This window comes from Bos indicus, chromosome 27, assembly GCF_029378745.1.
Source record: "Bos indicus isolate NIAB-ARS_2022 breed Sahiwal x Tharparkar chromosome 27, NIAB-ARS_B.indTharparkar_mat_pri_1.0, whole genome shotgun sequence".
In the NCBI taxonomy this organism is placed as follows: domain Eukaryota; kingdom Metazoa; phylum Chordata; class Mammalia; order Artiodactyla; family Bovidae; genus Bos; species Bos indicus.
Genome location: NC_091786.1, coordinates 17,670,887 through 17,689,491, shown reverse-complemented (window position 1 = coordinate 17,689,491; position 18,605 = coordinate 17,670,887). Strand labels below are relative to the sequence as shown.

Genomic DNA, 18,605 nt, shown 5'->3' with positions numbered 1-18,605 from the left:
AGTTTGGGGTCTGACTCAAGAATACTGGAATGGGTTGCCATTTCCTCCTCCAGGGGATCTTTCTGACCCAGGGGTCAAACAGGCATCTGTGCATTTGCTGGCAAATTCTTTATCATCTGAGCCACCAGGGAGTTGGGGGAGGGAAAGCATTATTGATTAAAATCCACAAGTGTTACAGGTATGTTAATGTGGGGTGCTTATTAGACATTGAATTGCAGATGAGTTGGGAGTGCCGGGTCTAGGTAGATGATTAAATAAACGTTTGGAAGTAAATGTGGATTACCTAGGGAGATATTAGAACTAGAAGGAAAGGAACCAACACTGACCCTTGAAGCCTGTGAAAATTTAGAGGTTCAAGAGGATTCAAAGCCAAAAAAAAAAAAAAGAATGCTGAGAAACAGGCAAATTAAGTAGAAGGGATGTCATTTACAAGATCCTGATTGCAAAGAAAGGAAACTGTTCCTGGCCAACTATTTTGACTGCTGAAAGCTCAAGATAAGGCCAGGAGTTACCACTGACTTTCTAAAAGCCTTCATTTTTGTAATGGATCAGTGTTCTGCTTTGGTTTTTCAGTCTACATTATGTTCAGGGAGGCAAGACAAGCTCAAGGATTTGAAAGGACCCAGTAAAAAACAACTGGACTAAATTCAAATCCAGATGATAAGTAGAGGATAAATATTTGCAATTTGTATAATAAGGGGATGGTCTATTTAATGTATATCTTAAAATTAAGAAAAAAAGACCAAAAACCTGTCAGGTAAAAAACAGCTGAAAGGCTTAAACATGGTTCACAGAAATATTAAAAATAAACATTTTTATGAAGAACCTTTTCTAAACAGTTCTTCAAGACAAGAGGCATGATTTTAAAAATTTGCATATCTCTTTAATTTTTGATTTATATCTATTCTAACATTCTATCCATTGCAATGTTATTTTAGCTGGAGTCCATGAAGAAAATCTGTCCTCACACTAGGACATAGTTGAGAAAGGGGAGATCATTCTATACCTTTTCAGATAATTATTTGTTTTTAAATCATATTAATGAATGTTGTGTCCTCGGTAACACCAAAGTTCACTGATTTTATACTTTGAATCCACTTTACCCTTTCATAATCTTGTAATATCATGCATTGAGCTTTTAGAAAATAACTTGTTCAGTCACTCAGTTGTGTGACTCTTTGTGACCCCATGGACTGCACCATACCAGGTTTCTCTGTCCTTCACCATCTCTGGGAGCTTGCTCAAACTCATGTCCATTGACTTGGTGATGGCATTCAGCTATCTCATCCTCTGTTGTCCCCTTCTCCCACCTTCTAACTTTCCCAGCATCAGGGTCTTTTCCATCAGACATTTCTTCATATCAGGTGGCCAAAGTATTGCAGATTCAGCTTCAGCATCAGTCCTTCGAATGAATATTCAAGACTGATTTCCCTTAGGATGGACTGGTTGATCTCCTTGCAGTCCAAGGGACTCTCAATCCTTTTCTCCAACACCACAGTTCAAAAGCATCAATTCTTTGGTATAAAGATCAACCATCTTTATACTCACCTCTCACATCCATACAAGACTGCTGGAAAAATCATTGCTTTGACCATATAGACCTTGGTTGGCAAAGAAATGTCTCTGTTTTTTAATACATTGTCTAGGTTTGTCATAGCTTTTCTTCCAAGGAGCAAGCATCTTTTAATTGGTTCACTGAATTTGCAGGTTTTCCAAATGTGGACAGATTTCATTTTACAATAGCAAAAACAATGAGTTGTTAATATCTCTACTAATTTCATCAGAAAAGACCAAGTATCGGGAAGCTGTCAAGCTTAGAATAGTAGATACAAGTTTTCTAAAACTCTCATTTTTGCTTAAAAGCTCAGATTTTATCACTGGGAACTAATGCACTTAGTTTCCTTGAGATGACAGTGTTTGAAAAAACGTCTTTCCAAATCACTACATGTGAATGACCACAGTCTTTCTACTAAAAATGACCTATGAAAAAAATAGCACTAGTATAGCTTGCAACTTAATCAGAAAAAATGCATTTTTGTGAGACATCCATTGTTTTTCCATAAGCAACATAAATGTTTTACACATTTCTATCTTGTCACCTGGTATGCTAAATCCTATCTTTTTTTTTTTTTTTGACAGCATGGCTCAGCATTTGAGATCATAGATCCCTGACCAGGGATCGAACTTGTGTTCCCTGAATTTGAAGTGCAGAGTTTTAACCACAGGATTGTGGGAAGTCCCTAAATTCTGTCCTCAATGGTTGAGATTTAATATTTTACCACAGCAACAAGAAATATGAATGTTTTTAATTAAAACAGATTTTTTTTTTAAAAAACTGGAAGTCTACAAATAGGTAGAGAAATACAGTAAATGACTGTGGTCCTGTTTGCTGCTACTTCCTTGATGGTAGGACACCAGCAGTTTTATCTACTATCAGTGCAAATGTCAACATAGTGAAAAGGCAAATCAAGTCTGCTGCTTTAGCATGTACCCTAGCAAAATAACAATGTCTTCATACATTGAATATATAAGAATAACAGCTTCAGAATTTTTATTGTTTCATGTATCTTAAAAATTAAAAAAGAGTAAAAGGCCTAGATGATGTCATGGTCCATGCATGGGCTGGAAAAGAATTTTCAGACATCAGGCAGAATGAGAAGAGAATAAAGTTTATTAGAGAGAGAGAGACAGAACAGTATTAGAATAGTGGGTTGGTTCAAGGGAGAGCCGAACACTTCGGCAGGCTTGCAGCCAATATTCATAGCCTCAAGACAGAAAATTCCTACTGGAATGGTGTCATTAGGTGTCAGGAAACTGGCCGGTTTAGATCTGGAGGCTCATGGCAACAATTGCTATGGGGCTTGGTCAGTTCCAGAGATTTTTATCCTGGGATCTTGGTACAGGGCTTCACACCTGTGACCTTGGTATAGGGCTCCACAGTAGATGGTCAAGTTTGGGCGGAATTGCAAGTATGAGAGGCAAAAAGAAGCCAATGAATCCAGAAATAAAAGTTTTGGAGTTCTGCTTTCTTTCAAGTTAATTCTTTGCAAGAGATGTTGTTAAAAAGAGCTGGCTAATGAGACAGAATGGGCAAATGTAAATCTGGTGTTACAGTGTCATCGGCAATGGCTACAGATGGGGTTAGACAAGGAAACTAAGGCGATTCCTCATTGGGAAAGATTTCCAAATTCAGTAGGTAATACATTTTAATAATATAATTAAAATATATCTAGTGAAAAGGTAGAATTGTTGCTCAAACGTTATCAGAATTGTCTGGAAATGGGGATGCACGGATTATAGATCACTTGTTCTGTTTTCTTAAAATATATTTGTATATATGCACATATGTGCATATGTATTACCTACATGTATTTATGCACATACTTTGTTGTTTAGTAGCTCAGTCCCGTCCCTCTGGCAAGTTCCTCTGTCCAGGGACTTTCCCAGACAAGAATACTGGAGCTGATTGCCATTTCCTTCTCCAGGGGCGGGCGTGGGGGGTGGGGGTGGGGGTCTTCCTCACCTAGAGATGGGACCTGTGTCTCCTGCATTGCAGGCAGATTGTTTACCACTTAGCCACCCAGGAAGCGAAAATATGTACATTTGTGCTGTGTTGCGCTTAGCCGCTTCAGTCTTGTCTTGACTCTACGACCCCATGGACTGTAGCCCGCAAGGCTGCTCTGTCCACGGGATTCTCCAGGCAAGAATAACTGGAGTGGGTTGCCATGCCCTTCTCCAGGGAATCTTCCTGACCAGGGATCTAACCGATGTCTCTTACGTCTCCTGCATTGGCAGGCAGGTTCTTTACCACTAGCGCCACGGCCAGATCCCATATGTACATATAAATACGTGCAATTTCCCTTCAGTATTTTTGAAAAGGTTTATTTACTTGGGGTTTGTGGCTTCCCTCATGCCTGCAATGCGGGCGACCTGGGTTCCATCCCTGGGTTGGGAAGATCCCCAGGAAATAACAACCCACTCCAGTATTCTTGTTTGGAGAATCCCATGGACAGAGGAGCCTGGTAGGTTATAGTCATGGGGTCGCAAAGAGTCAGAGACAACAGAGCGACTTAACTTTCTTTTTTTTCTTTCATTTATTTTTTTAGCAAACATCCTTCAACGGCCTAGTCTCTGGTGTGACACGCCTTACCCTTCAGGCACAAAAATGGCGCCTCAGCCAGGCGCATGCGCACTTGTGGAGCTCCAGGGCGCGCCTCTCAGGCGGAGAGAAGCTTGCGCGCCTCCAAGCCAGACGTGAAAAGGAGTGCCTCCTTGGAACGCGGCGACACACCACTTCCCGTCCGTCTGGTTTAAGGAGCCCTCACTTTGTGGATCTCTGCGAGCAACTAGGTGAGTGAGGGATTCCTTTGGCTTGCGACTGGAGTGCCTGAGGCTAGGCTCTGTCTGCTTTTAGTTCCAGAAGTTCCTTTCCTGCTCTTTGCCACAGTGTGCTTTCCTTTGAGCGTGATTTTTCTTCTTTTCTTTTTTTAATGACTTACTGGGAAGCACTTTGCTATTTTGTCACTTGTTAATTATTTTCAATAACTTGAAATTCTCGGAGAACTTGACCATTGGTGGAATTCATCGTGTCTCGTTCCTCAGGCTCGTGGTTGCAGAAGGTTTGCTGGATCCAAAGAGTCCAGGACCCTTGACTGCGGAGGACGGAGGCTGCCGAGTGCGTCTGCCCTAGAACCCCGCACTCCTTTCCCGTTCGGCGTGTGGGGAGGTGTATACCGCCTTAGAAACAGCCTGATCATCTCCACCAAGGGCCACCTGCCGGGATGTCCAAAAGGCCCCGCTCCCAGTTAGAGCAAGACACCCCAGGAGGTGTCCGCTGTGAGACACGCCCGCAGCCACCGCAGCTGTTCCGCAGTGGTGACCAAATGGCGGTTTGTGGCCACAGCCTCCCGCCCCAGGAGCGTGGGAGTCCCGTGGTGGTGAATGAAGTGCCAGAGGCGGCCGAGAAGTACAGGGTAAGCTTCGTACAGATCCCAGACCACCCTGCCATTCTGGCTGCCACCTCTTTAAATTAATTACCTTATTTGTTTGGGGAACAGGTATTCTGATCCTTCAAGGCCATTCCTTTAGTTGATGTTGATCAACGGAATACTAGATAAGTACCAAATGCAGACCTTCCACATGTAGTCAGGGCTATTGGCCTTTCAGTTGTCTAAGGTTAGGAAACTAGCTGTTGTAAAGCAATTACTGTGATATATTTCTCTGCAGAAGTTATTCCAGGAGATGTTGGACACATTGAAGGAGAAACTTGAAGCAGCTAAAATCATACTGGCTGATGAACAAGAAAGAATGGTGATGATGCAGGTCAGTGCTTATCTTGATTCTTGGGCGGAAATTACCTATAATGTTGGCTAGCAAATAACATAAACAGCATCATAAGACCAATGGCACAGCAGGAAAAGTTACTTAAAAATCCATAGGTAGGAAAAGTATTAATTTCTTCATGTATAAAGAGCTCTTAAAAGTCAATAAGCAGGAGACTTCCCTGGAGCTCCAGTGGTTAAGACTGGACACAGTTCCACTTCAAGGGACATGGGTTCACTTCCTGTTCAGGGAACTAAGATACTGCAACAAAAACAAAATGTCAGTAGCAGAAGACTAGAAACTCAATAGAGAAATGATCAAAGACATGAGAGCTTGCAGAAAAGCAAATGCAGATAATCTTTTGAGTAGACTGAATTGGTTCATATGCTCGTGTTAAGAGAAATACAAATTAACTATATTAAATTTGTTAGGGAGATGGCATTTTTATACCTTATTTATAAATATAAAAAAGACTGATAATGCAGTTAACAATGCTGTAGGAGATTGAGCATCATTTGTACTTTGGATGTGGCAGTGTAAATCCTGAAGGCATTTAAAGGTCAATGTAAGAATTTCTATTCGGGGCGTGTCAATTAGGAGTTTGGCATTGACATGCACTGCAGGAGGATTGCAGGCCGATTCTTTACTGCTGAGCCACCCAGGAAGCCCTAACATATTCACAGTACTATATATAAAATAGAAAATTAACAAGGACCTACTCTAAAGCACAGGGAACTATAGTCAATATCTTGTAAAAGTCTGTTAAGGGAACAGAAGCTGAAAAATAATATATAGACTGTAAGAGGGTGAGACCACAGGTAGGGAGTACCTGAAGGGGACTGTTTGCAATAATCAGGGCCACGTGATGGTGAACTGTGGTGGGAGGGGTAGTGGAAGTGGTGAGAACAGTCAGGGTCTTGATAAATCTTCACTCAGTAGTGTCATGAGGTTAAATATGGTCATTTTGTTGTGGTTGTTTTGGCTGCACCATGCTGCATGTGGAATCTTAGTTCCCTGACCAGGGATCGAACCAGTGCCCCTTCAGTGGAAATGCAGAGTCCTAACCACTGGACCTCCAGGGAAGTCCCTAAATACAGTTGTTAAGCCAACTACTCCCAATATATGTCTCTAGCTCAGACTTTCCAAGTAGTGGGCTTTCATGTCCAACTTTCTGCCTAGTATCTCTCCTTGGATGGCTGACTTATCAAAATCAACATATCCTAAACTGAGTTGCTGATACACTTCCCCATGTCTAGAATCTGTCCCATCCATAGTTCGCATTTTATGTTTTGGCAGCTCTGTTCTTTATCTAAAAACCTTGGGGTCACCCGTTGATTCCTCTTCTCCTCTCATCCACTGTCCAAAGCATCAGCAAAAGCTGTTGGTCCTACCTTCCAGTTTTCCTGATCTCCTGCTCTTTGGTCCTGAAGTTGTGTAGATTCCTCAGTTTCCTGTCAATGAACATGTCTCTATCTGCATTTCATGTTCTAAAATTGTGTTGATACCTTGGCTGATGTTGACCCTGAAATTCCCTTTGTCCTTTGTATCTATGCCTATTATTTCCTCTCCAGTACTTTCTATTTCCTTGGATTTATATTAGAATTATAGATGGAAAAGGACCATAAATAATTGTCTATAGTATTTAACCTGAAATCTCATTTCTGTGTCTATGATGAAGAAAGAGGAGCAGAATTTTAAAGAAATGATTGAGTCTGAATATAGCATAAGGATCCGGTTGATGACTGAAGAAAATGAGATGAATTTGCAAAGCCTGCAAGGCAGATTCAACCTGAATTTAAGACAAACCAGTCAGAACCAACTGATGGAGTTTGCCACGAACCTAAAGGAGAAGTTCCAGGAAACACTACAGGTGAGATATGCAACGTGGCATCCTTACAATATTTGGGAAATGAAAGAAAGAAGAGCTAAAATGGCACAACCACTGACAACTATGCTTTTATTAAAATAATGTGTATATATATAGTCACCCCACAGTTCTATTCCTGATAATTTGTTTTGCGGATACATTTGCATGCATATAAAAAGACACATTCATAAGGGATGTTGTAAAATGATTTCAGTACAGAGCCATGGCTTAGAGAAAGTCTCTGAAGCCAAACTGATGTGATTCCTAACTGGGTTCTGTAATTTACTAGTCTCATTGGCCACTTTCCCTGGTGGCTCAATGGTAAAGAATTCACCTTCGTTCCGTCCCTGGTCTGGGAAGATCCCCTGGAGGAGGAAATAGCAATGCGATCCAGTATTCCTACCTGGGAAATCCCACAGACAGAGGAGTCTGGTGGGCTACAGTCCATGGGATCACAAACTGTTAGACACAAATGAGTGACCGAATGACAATAGGTGGCTTTAGACATTCTGCTTAAGCTCTGGCTTAACTTTCCTTAGATGTAAAATGATAATGGCCCTGAGTTCATAATATTGTGTGATAATCTACATGAAGCTCTTTAAATAGTGTTTGTACATGTGTTCATTATTGTGTAATGTAAATGTAAGTTTAAGTGTTGTTATTACTTTAACATTTGTTGATAGCAGGAGAGTGGATTCAACCTGTATCCATCAATATTGGACTCATGAAATGCATTGTATAGGACATACAATGGAATGCTCTTTAACCTTTAGAAAAGATAGCATGGCTTTAATATGTATGGATAAGGAATGCTCTCCAAGAGCATATTATCTATTAAGAAAAAAAGCAAGTTGCCAGATCTGCAGTGGAATATGACATCACTTGTGTTAAGAAAAAAATAGCATGAACATTCGCATACGTGCCTAGATGGAGCATCTTTGCAAGAGTAGGAAGGAACCTTGTATCAGTGGTTTGATTATGTTTTTTATTATTGGTTGAATTTAATTTTTAATTAAATTATAGTAAGTCTTAGTTTTAATGAAGGAAATAAGAAACTTCCTGAACAAAACTGAACAGCCAAAAAAAGAAAGTGACCTGTTTTAGGTCCAAGTTGTGAACTGATTAAGTAGATAGAAGGATACTGTCCACATCAACATAGATACAGTATGGCAGAGAATCAAGGGTCTGTTGAGGTGTCTTGCTTGACACAGAGGAATATCCTGGCCTTACCCAGTTACGTCTGTTTCTGGGTTGGCAGGCAATAGAGTGGGTTTTTAACGAGATGGTTGAATTAGCCAGTAAGAGAAACTGCCAGTTGTTGAATAGTAATAAAGAGATGCTTCTGCAGAGACTGAACTTTCTGGGGAGAGAGAACATGAAGAAACTGAAGGAGAGTGAAGTCAGGCTTTCTGAACAGATCTGCAGCCTCCAGCAGATCACCACAGAGCTCGAGAGGAAGTGTAGGCAGCCTGCCTCAGCGTTGCTCCAGGTAAGAGTCTGGAAATAACCTTCACTACAGTATTTGAGAAATGAGACGTGGATAGTACTCATTAGGAGTCAGTGCTAGAATACAGTACCCAGTGATCTTCAGGCCTACTTGAAGACTGTCAAAAGCATTATGACTCATCCTAAAATCATAGTATGTACAGAGCTGCTTCACTGATCAATAGTTAAGTTTGAATTGACATGCCCTTTACTAGGGTAAGTGGGCTTCCCCAATGACTCAGTGGTAAAGAATCTGCCTGCAGTGCAGATTTCCAGCCCTGGGTTGAGAAGATCCCCTGGAGGAAGAAATGGCAACCCTCTTCAGTGTTCTTGCTTGGGAAATCCCATAGACAGGGGAGCCTAGTGGGTATACTCCATAGGGTCACAAAGAGTTTGTCACGACTCACTGCGTGTGCGCACGCGCCCACACACACACAGACACACACACACTGGGAGTAAGAATGCAGAGTCCAGAGCATTCAGACTCAGCACACACACACACACACACACACACACAGAGTCCAGTGATTGCCAAGGCATTCCCAGTATTGTATATTTTAAATTTTGTTCAGGAGCATGCTTTGGGACTTCCTTCGTGGTTTGGATGGTAAAGAATTTGCCTACAATGCAGGAGATCTGGGTTCGATCCCTGGGTTGGGAAGATCCCCTGGAGGAGGGCATGGCAACCCACTCTAGTATTCTTGCCTGGAGAATCCCATGGACAGAGGAGCCTGGTGGACTACAGTCTGTGGGGTTGCAAAGAGTCAGACACGATTGAGCAACTAAGCACAGCACAACATGGTTACCATTTTCAATAAGTACATTTTTATATTTTAAAGACTATACAAAAAAAAAAAAAACTATTCAGATGCACCTGGACATAAACAGTTAGGTTCTGTCGTAGAGCCAAGCCTCGTTCCAGACGGCACAGACAGGTGTGACCCAGTTACCTTCAGTTCCTGACCTCGTTCCAGCCACCGTCCCCAGCGTCGCAGGCTAAGTTCCTGCCGCCCCCAATATAGAAATCAGGTAGATGGGCAGAATTTGAATGAGGAGCATCCTCTATGTGAAGTAGAGAGGATTATTTCCCTTGGGAATATAACAGTGATTTCAAGCATTTTTTTGATTTCCTGTTCAGTGTTGAAATTTGATATCTGAGAATTAGCACCATGAGGCTGAAGAAATTACTTGGAAATCGAGTTTTGTTATTATGAGAGAAAATATTTTCATGAGGACAAGTCACAAAAGGCTTGGCTCAAATACCCCCTAGTAATTTTTTTCCTCTTTTTTTCATCCTATAGAATGCAAAATATGCTTTGGAAAGGTAAGTTAATCATTTTGGAAACATTTGGGTCAGATTCACAATCTGATATGTGAGCACACAAGGGTGGAGTTTTGGGATGGGGTAGCAATGAGAACCACCTACTGGATGGAGGAGCCTGAGGTCTGCATGGATAACTGAGATTATCATTTCTTTAACAGGAGTGAGTCACTACTATATCAGTTTCTACAGCCCGCCCAAATCACAGACCTGAGTTTGTGCCAAATAACAGGAATGAGCAAAATGCTCAAAGTGCTGCAAAGTAAGTTGACACATGTCCATGATCACAGGACATTTTATATTTGTATAAATTCTAGACAGCTGAAGGATTTAAAGAGACTCTGTATTTGCAGATATTTCTCCCATGGTTTGTATTTTCATTTACCTAGTAGTATCTTTTGAAGAGCAGAAGTTTTAGATTTTGAAGTTCAGTTTATCATTTTCTTTCCTATGGTTTGTTCTTTCTGTGGCCTAAGAAATTTACCGCAACAAAGATTTCCTTCTAGAAGTTTTACAGTTTTAGTTTTTGCTCTTAGGTCTTACTCATTTGAAGTTACTATTTACATACTATTCAAGACATGGTACAACTCTCCTCCTTTTTTGTATATATGTGTATTCAGTTGTTCTAACATCATTTGTTGAAAATCACTTGAAAATGAACAGACCTGTTTTGAGTCTAATAGATTCATTGATCGTTATTTATACTTTTGGTAATATCATACTGGCTTGATTGATTATTCTATAGAAAGTCTTAAAATTGGGCACTGTGAGTTCTCCAGATTTTTTCTTTAAAAATAATTTTGGCTACTCTAAATCTTTCTCCACATAAATTTCAAAGTGAGCTTATTGACTTCTACAAAAAGCCTGCTGGGGTTTTGGTTGGTGTTACACTGAGTCTGTAGAACAACTTGGGGATAAGGTGATATATCTCCACTTATTTAGGTCATCTTTGATTTCTCTCAACGGTGTTCTATAGTTTGCAGCTAATATTGTACATATTTAATTAGGCAGATACGTAAGTGTTTTTTAGTTCTATTAGTGAAATTAAATATCAGTTTATTTCTTCCTTTCTAGTCTGTAAGCCTTTTCTGTATTTTTCTTAACCTATTGCACTTACTAGGACCTTCAATGCTTCAATGTAATGGTGAATAGGAGTGGTAAGAATCTTTTTCTTGATCTTAGGGAGAAAAGATTGACCATTAATGTTAGCTGTAGGTTTTTCCACAGCTGCCTTTTGTCATGTTGAGGAAGTTCCCCATCTATTCCCGATTCAGTAAGATTTCGTATCATGAACAGATGGTGAACTTAAGAGATGTTTTTGTCTGTATCTACCAAAATATCCATTTTTTCTTTGTTAATGTGAATTATGTTTGCTTCATATGTTGAGCCAACTTTGCATTCCCAGGATAATGTTTTATCCATTTTATATATTGCCAAAGTGTATGTACTTTGGCAAGTGTTCTTTTAATGTTTTTAAAAGAATTTTTGCATTTATGTTAATGCATATTTTCTGTAGCTTTCTTTCCTTGTAATCATCCATTGGCATTTTAATACTTTATATTTTAATATTAAAAATTTTATATTTTAATATTAAAATTTTTATATTTTAATATTAAAATTTCAATATTTTAATATTTTATTTCTAGATAATCTTATTTAGTTGTCAAACCCACTTAGTCTTGCTTTTTTTAGTTTCCTGTATTCTATAGGACTAGAAGTTTTTCTTTTTTCTTTAAATATAGAAGTAAAATTTATTGTAGAGTTTATGCCTGGCAATTCCAGTAAGTAAAGTTCTTCAGATTTTTTTCTGCTAGTCTCACTTTGAGTGTGTGGTTAATGATTTTTTTTCAATAGTGAGCTTTCCTTTTTTCCTTAGATATTATTTTTATAAGTTCTTTTCAGATAGGAATAAAAGGTGTACATTCTTCCAGAGACAATTTGCATTTATTTCTGCCAGTCTTCTGAAAATCCTAGGATCTTGGGACAAGCTGAAATTTAAAATTTAAGGCTTGTGGTTTTTAAGACCACTTTAATACTGATGTGAATTAGGTCCAGAGATGCATCTTCACTTGCCCATAAAAGTTTCTAGTGGATTAGGTGGTAAAGAAAAAAATCAATGACTGCTACAGTTTTATGGCTTGACCAACTATAAAGTGATATGTTCCACTAAAAAGTAGAAACTGGGAAGGGATAGGTTTGGAGTTCCATTTTGGATGGAGAATGTTTGAAATTCCTGTGTTTTGTCCAGCTGGTATTTGTCATCTTTTTAAAGGAGTAAGTCATGAACATATCAGTTCAGTTTAGTCCCTCAGTCGTGTCTGACTCGGCGACCCCATGGACTGCAGCATGCGAGGCCTCCCTGTCCATCACCAACTCCTGGAGCTTGCTCAAACTCATGTCCATCGAGTCACTGATGCCATCCAACCATCTCATGAACATATAGAAGATATTTAAAACTGAGGCTAAATGAAGTCACTTAGGGTAAAAGAATATGCAGGGAGTAAAAAGGAAGATCCTGGGCTGATCTCTGAGAAGTCACAATATTTAGAGGCTGAACAGAAGGAGATGAGAAGGACCAATTAGAGATATGAAGACACCTACCACTTTCAGTCAAGTATGAGAAATCACAGTGAGCCTTCTTGACTTCAGCTTGATTTTTCTGGAGGATTCTCACAGGTTTTCAGGCCTCTAATATATTCACTTTTGATTTACTCAGTGTTAGGGTCCTGCAGGCAGCAGTTCCCAGATGTTTCTGCTGCGCCCTGGTGATATTTAAGATAAGGAAGGAAGTTCAGTCACAGGCCAGAGTCATGAATCAACTGCTCTATAGGAGACTCCAGTGCTCCCGTTGGTTCCAGGCTTGGGGAAGATCTTTAGGGAGTTTAGATTTGAGTCTCAGGTGATACTGGGCCAGGACTGGGTGTCAGGTCATTCTTATGGCCTGGCAGAATTCCTTTCTGGTTTGAGAGGTGCTTTTCAACTCTCCGTAGTCCATTATTCATTGTTTTGTTCTTCTTCCTCAGATTGACCGCATCTCCTTCCATTATCTTACTGACTTTGTTTCTCTGTGATGTCCATTTGTTTAAAAATTTTATTTATTTGTGTATTTATTTTTGACCGCGCTGGCTCTTTGTTGCTGCACACAGGCTTTCCCTAGTTGTGGGAAATGGACTTCTCCCTGTCGTGGCGTCTCTTGTGGTGGGACCCCGCTTAGGCACATGGGTTTCAGTAGTTGCAACACACGGGCTCAGTAGTTACGGCTCACAGGCTGAGTTGCTCTGCAGCATGGGGAATCTTCCCGGACCAGGGGTCACACCCATGTCTCCTGCATTGGCAGGTGGATTCTTAATCACTGGACCACCAGAGAAGTCCCTCCATTACTTGAAACAGAGCTCAGAGGTCCCTTCATCTGGACTCTCCTAGATTGCCTCTCCAGTATTTGTGGCTGAGACTGGTGCCATCTCATTAGGAAGCCCCTGATGTTTGAAGTCATCAGTCACTGGCATTGACGAACCCCTCGGGTAACTAAATTTCTTTCTCCCTGCAGGACCTATAACTTTGGACCCTAAAACAGCTCATCCCTATCTGGTCTTGTCCGAGGATCTAAGGAGTGTGAGACTTAGAAACGTGCAGCGGGGTGTACCCGGTCACCCTGAGAGATTTGATTTCAGTGCCACCGTGCTGGGTGCGCAGAGCTTCACCTCAGGGCGGCACTACTGGGAGGTGGACGTGGGCAGGGCGGCGCAGTGGCAGCTGGGCGTGTACAGGAGCTCCACCGTCAGAAACAGCTCCGGAAATAAGGTCTTGCTCACAGGATCTCTCATGGGAACCGATCACACCTTCTGGACTTTCCCCCCTTTCAAAAGGGTCTCCTTGAGAGAGCAAGTGCACAGAGTTGGAGTTTTCCTGGACTACGAGTATGAGCAGATATCGTTCTATGATGCCACAAAGAGCTCCCTCATCTATAATTTCTCTTATCTCGCCTTCCAGGGAGCTCTCAGGCCTTTATTTTCTCTCAGTATCTCCAGTGGAGGTGTGAATTCAGACTCTTTGAGTATCTGCCTCCCTCATGTTTCTCCTTGTAGTGATACTCTTAGCCCTCAGCCCTCTTCGGTGTGAAATCTAATAACCACGAGAGCCCAGAATGTTACAAGCATGACTTTGTATAAATAATTTTTCAAAATAAGCCAGTAGAAGATTTTTAGCACTTGAGTTGGAGCCCAGTTGAGCACCCCAGAGCTTTTGCATTCATGTAGCCCATAGCCTCGCATAGAGTCGGACATGACTAAAGCAGCTTAGTGTGAGGGCACAGCACGGCTTTCGATACCCTTTTCATGGAAGTGGTTGGATTTAAGCTGAATCATGAATGATAATAACTAAAGGACCCCATGCTAATTAGAACAGCAAGTGCCTATGTAGTATAAGATTGGGAAATTAGAGAAGAAAATAGTCTGGGATCCTTAGGACTGGGTTAAGGACTCTTGAGATTTCAGAAAATAGAATTGGGTATAATCAAGACTTTAGATTTGAGAATGTCATCAAAGTGACATGTGGAATGGAGACATCCTATTCCTGATGTTGCCAAGAGTTCTATCATCATTCCACATGAAGGACAACTTAATTTCCCCGGATACCTTATCTTGGTGGGGAGGATGTGTTTCAGAAAATGTGAGTATTTCCAAGTTGTTTCAAGTATTCTATTTCTTTCTTATAAGAAAATTAAATTTCTTAGAAGAAATTAGACAGTTTGATGCTTTGTAACGGTGTCTTGTGTTTGCCTTCGTCTTTCTCTATTTGATCACCCACTGAAAATTTTTTTCTGCGGCCTTGCTCGGGGGTTCGTACAATGCTAAGAAGACAATGAAATATTTATTAGAGGGACTTTTAATGAAAGGTTTATCATGTTGGATCTCCATGTTTTTAACAGCCTGTAAGTGTGTATTAATCCTTATTATTCGAATGTAGAAACTGAGGCTCAAAGGTGATCTTGGCTGAAGTGTTTCTCTGCAAAGCAGCTATACTTGATATAATGACAAATACTGGAACATCACTGCACCAGTTACAGCTTCTTATATACAAACAACAGTTGCAATTTATAAAAATTCTGTTTACTTTTTTATTTTTAGTTTCTGGCTATGCTGGGTCTTTATTGAGTGCAGGCTTTCTCTAGTTACAGCGAGTGGAGGCTATTCTTTACTGTCACTGCAGTGAGTCAGGGCTATTCCTTATTGTAGTTCCAGTCAGCAGGGGCTCCTCTAGTTGTGGTGCTCAGGCTTCTCATTGCATTGGCTTCTCTTGTTGCAGAGCTCGGGTTCTGGAGTGTGGACTCACTAGTAGTGATGCACAGGCTTAGTTGCCCCTCGGCAGGTGGAATCTTCCTGGACCAAGGCTTGAACCCCCATTGCCTGCATTGGTTGGTGGATTCTTAACCACTGGACCATCAGGGAAGTCTTTTTTTTTTTTTTTTTTTTTTTAATGTTTTGGCCACATTGCAGTGTGTGAAACTTCTCTCACCAGGGATCAAACCCATGTCCCCTGCTGCAGTGGAAGCACAGAATCTTAACCACTGAACCCACCAGGGAAGTCTGCGACTTTATATTTATTTGGACAGTTCTTTGATTGCCTTTCCATGAGATTTAAGTACCATGCCTATTTCTGTTCATTCTTTTGTGTTAAACAGTCCTTAGACCATGAATTCTCAAATATGTATTGTAAATGAGGAAGAAAGCATTAAGTAGTGCTGTATATTATGGCGCTGGGTAAGTGACGCTTAGAAGTTAAAAGTCCTGGAAGAGAGCTGCACTCGTGTCAGAACCAAAAGGTCAATAAACAGATTCAGGCGAACTGGTGGTTGAGTTTGTTACAGCAGCCACAGTGAAGTACCACAGACTGAGTGGCTTACACCTCAAAAGTGCCTTTACTCGTAGTTCTGAAGGCTAGCAATGACGGTGTTGGCAGGTTCGGTTCCTTCTGAAGACGGCTGCATGCCTCTCTCCTGGCTTCTCGTGGTTGGCTGGAAATCTTTGTTCCCTTACAGGTGTACCACTCCCCTTTTCTGCCTCGGTCTTCACGTGATGTTCTCCCTGTGTCTGGTCTTTGGCCTTTAAAAAAAATAAATAAGGGCATTAATCACATTGGATTAGGGGTTCACCCTACTGTATGGGCTCATTTTAACTTAATAGTGACCCTGTTTCCAAACAAAGTACAAGGAGTTAGGAATTTTTTCTTGGAGGTGGGTGGTGGTATAGCAGTTGAAGCTTATGTGTGTGCTAAGTCACTTCAGTTGTGTCCAGCTCTGTGTGACCATGTGGACTCCAGGCTGCCAAGCTCCTCTGTCCAAACAAGAATACTGGAGTGGGTTGCTGTGCCCTCCTCCAGGGGATCTTTCTGACCCAGGGGATCTTTCTGACCCACATCTCTTAATGTCTGCCTGCATTGGCAGTTGGGTTCTTTACCACTAGTGCCACCTGGGAAGCCCAAGGTGGGGGATGACAATTCAACCCACAGCATAAGGGTTAATGTAAACATAGTCTTTCATGTACAACAGCGAGTTTGTAAATTCTGTGTATCCTATAAGCACCTGAGGTTTTTTTTTTTAATCCCAGTATTCATCACCTCTTACATCCCCCCACTACACATACATTAATTACATCAAGATCTCTGAGATTAGGGACTTCCCTGGCAGTTGCTGATGGCTCAGATGGTAAAGAATCCACCTGCAATGCAGGAGACCTGGGTTCTATCCCTGCGTCAGGAAGATCCCCTGGAGAAGGAAATGGCAACCCACTCCAGTATTCTTGCCTGGAGAGTCCCATGGACAGAGGAACCTAGCAGACTATAGTCCTTGGGACTGTGAGTCAGACATAACTGAGTGACTAATATTTTTTCCGGCAGTCCAGTGGTTAAGACTTGGCATTCTAATGCGGGAATGCAGGGGTTGCAAGTTCAGTCCCTGGTCAGAGAGTTAAGATCACACATCCCTTGTGGCCAAAAAACCAAAACGAAAAAAACAAAAAAGATTTCTGGAATTGGAATCTAGGCATCACTTTTCCAAAGCTCTGTGGGTGATTTGCAACATGCAGCCAAGATTAAGAAGTAAGTTTAGTAAAGGCAAACAGAGAACAGCTGATTTGGTCAGTGACTACACCGCCTTTCGTGTGGCTTGTAATTTTAATCTGTCAGAGGTGCTGGATGTGTGGTGCTAGTGCTGGGGGGTCAGGCTGTTAGATCAGAGATCAAGGTGAGCCTGGACGCCTTCCTTAGTAACAAGCATGTGTAGTTCACATGACTGGGACTGCCAGTCAGCCTGCTCTCTTAGGAAGATTGTTGACTGGCTCAGGGGCAGTTGGAAGGTACTCTAAGAAACTATATGTCTTGGAAAACTGGACTCAGTAAGAGCTAGGCACTCTCAGGCCATTGGAAAAAGCTTCCAGTGGTTTAGAATAGGGGTCCCCAGTCCCCAGAATCAGGCCACACAGCAGGAGGTGAGCAGCAGGGGAGGGATATATGCATAGCTATTATCTGAATATATATGTATATGTATGTCTGTATTTTAAAGAGAATGAGGGGGAGACCAAGGCTTCCTTCCCACTGATTCTGCATTATGATGAGTTGTATAATTATTTCATTATATATCACGGTGTAATCAGAATAGAAATAAAATGCACAATAAATGCAATGCATTTGATCATCCCCAAACTGTCCCTCTTCCCCCACCTGGGTCCGTGGAAAAACTGTCTTCCATGAAACCGTCTCTGATGCCAAAAGGGCCGGGGACCACTGCTTTAGAACACCTTGGGTTATCCCTCGACACTGGGAACATATCTACCCTTAGAACATTTCAAGTATGATAAGTGTATGTTGGGCAAAAAACTTAAGTAAAAAAATGCAGTTCCATTCTGTAGTTATAACTTGAAATGACTTCTCTGTCCCTATATAGATCACTTAAGTTGTGAGACTGTTTATAGCTGAACTGCTAACACATTTCTGGGATGAGCCCAGGAAGGCTCACAGCCCATACCGGTCTAGACCTACTAGCCTCCGCTGGGAGTCAGGGCAGTCTGCTTGAAATAATCTGGGGTTAAAAGAAGAAAAGGTAAGTGACCTCACTGCAGTAATTCTCTTAATCTTGAATAAAGAAAAGGAATTGGGATAGAGGAGATAATGAATTCATGGAGAATGGGCAAGTGGTTTGAAACTTTGATTTCTTGGAGTGCCTGATTAGAATGTGATAAATGCCATCACTGGTACACTGAAGTTAAAAAGCACATGGATGGGAAATGAAGACAGTTGGCATTTTATCTGTCCTGACCGATGGGAAAGTATACAATGGAGTGGGACATTTGCCCTGAAGAGAACCAAATGTGAGATGAGAAACTCACCGCAAGTGAGAGGAATTATGTGCAATAGATAAATGTGGTACAGTAACAAAAAGATTGAATTTAAGTATTACATGTTAAAATTTAAGTTGGTATATCTACTGTCTGCAAGGTAAGGTTCCAAATGCTTTATATGCATTACCTCATCTGAGTCTTCTAACTCTGAGATAGATGTTGTTTTATTGAGTCAAAAATATGCTAAAAACCTAGAGATAGTGTTACAAACTCTTGA

At 41.2% G+C, this 18,605-nt stretch overlaps 1 protein-coding gene across 1 annotated transcript; it reads left to right on the top strand.

The window, feature by feature from the left end:
• Positions 1–4,023: 4,023 nt before the first annotated feature.
• TRIML2 (tripartite motif family like 2) lies at positions 4,024–15,385 on the top strand. Its single transcript, XM_070781740.1, has 8 exons — positions 4,024–4,350; positions 4,603–4,973; positions 5,227–5,322; positions 7,001–7,192; positions 8,538–8,678; positions 9,976–9,998; positions 10,157–10,257; positions 13,543–15,385. Exons 2-8 carry the CDS (start codon positions 4,782–4,784, stop codon positions 14,112–14,114), a joined length of 1,317 nt encoding a protein of 438 aa, XP_070637841.1. The 5' UTR covers positions 4,024–4,350; positions 4,603–4,781; the 3' UTR covers positions 14,115–15,385.
• The last annotated feature ends 3,220 nt before the right edge of the window (positions 15,386–18,605 follow it).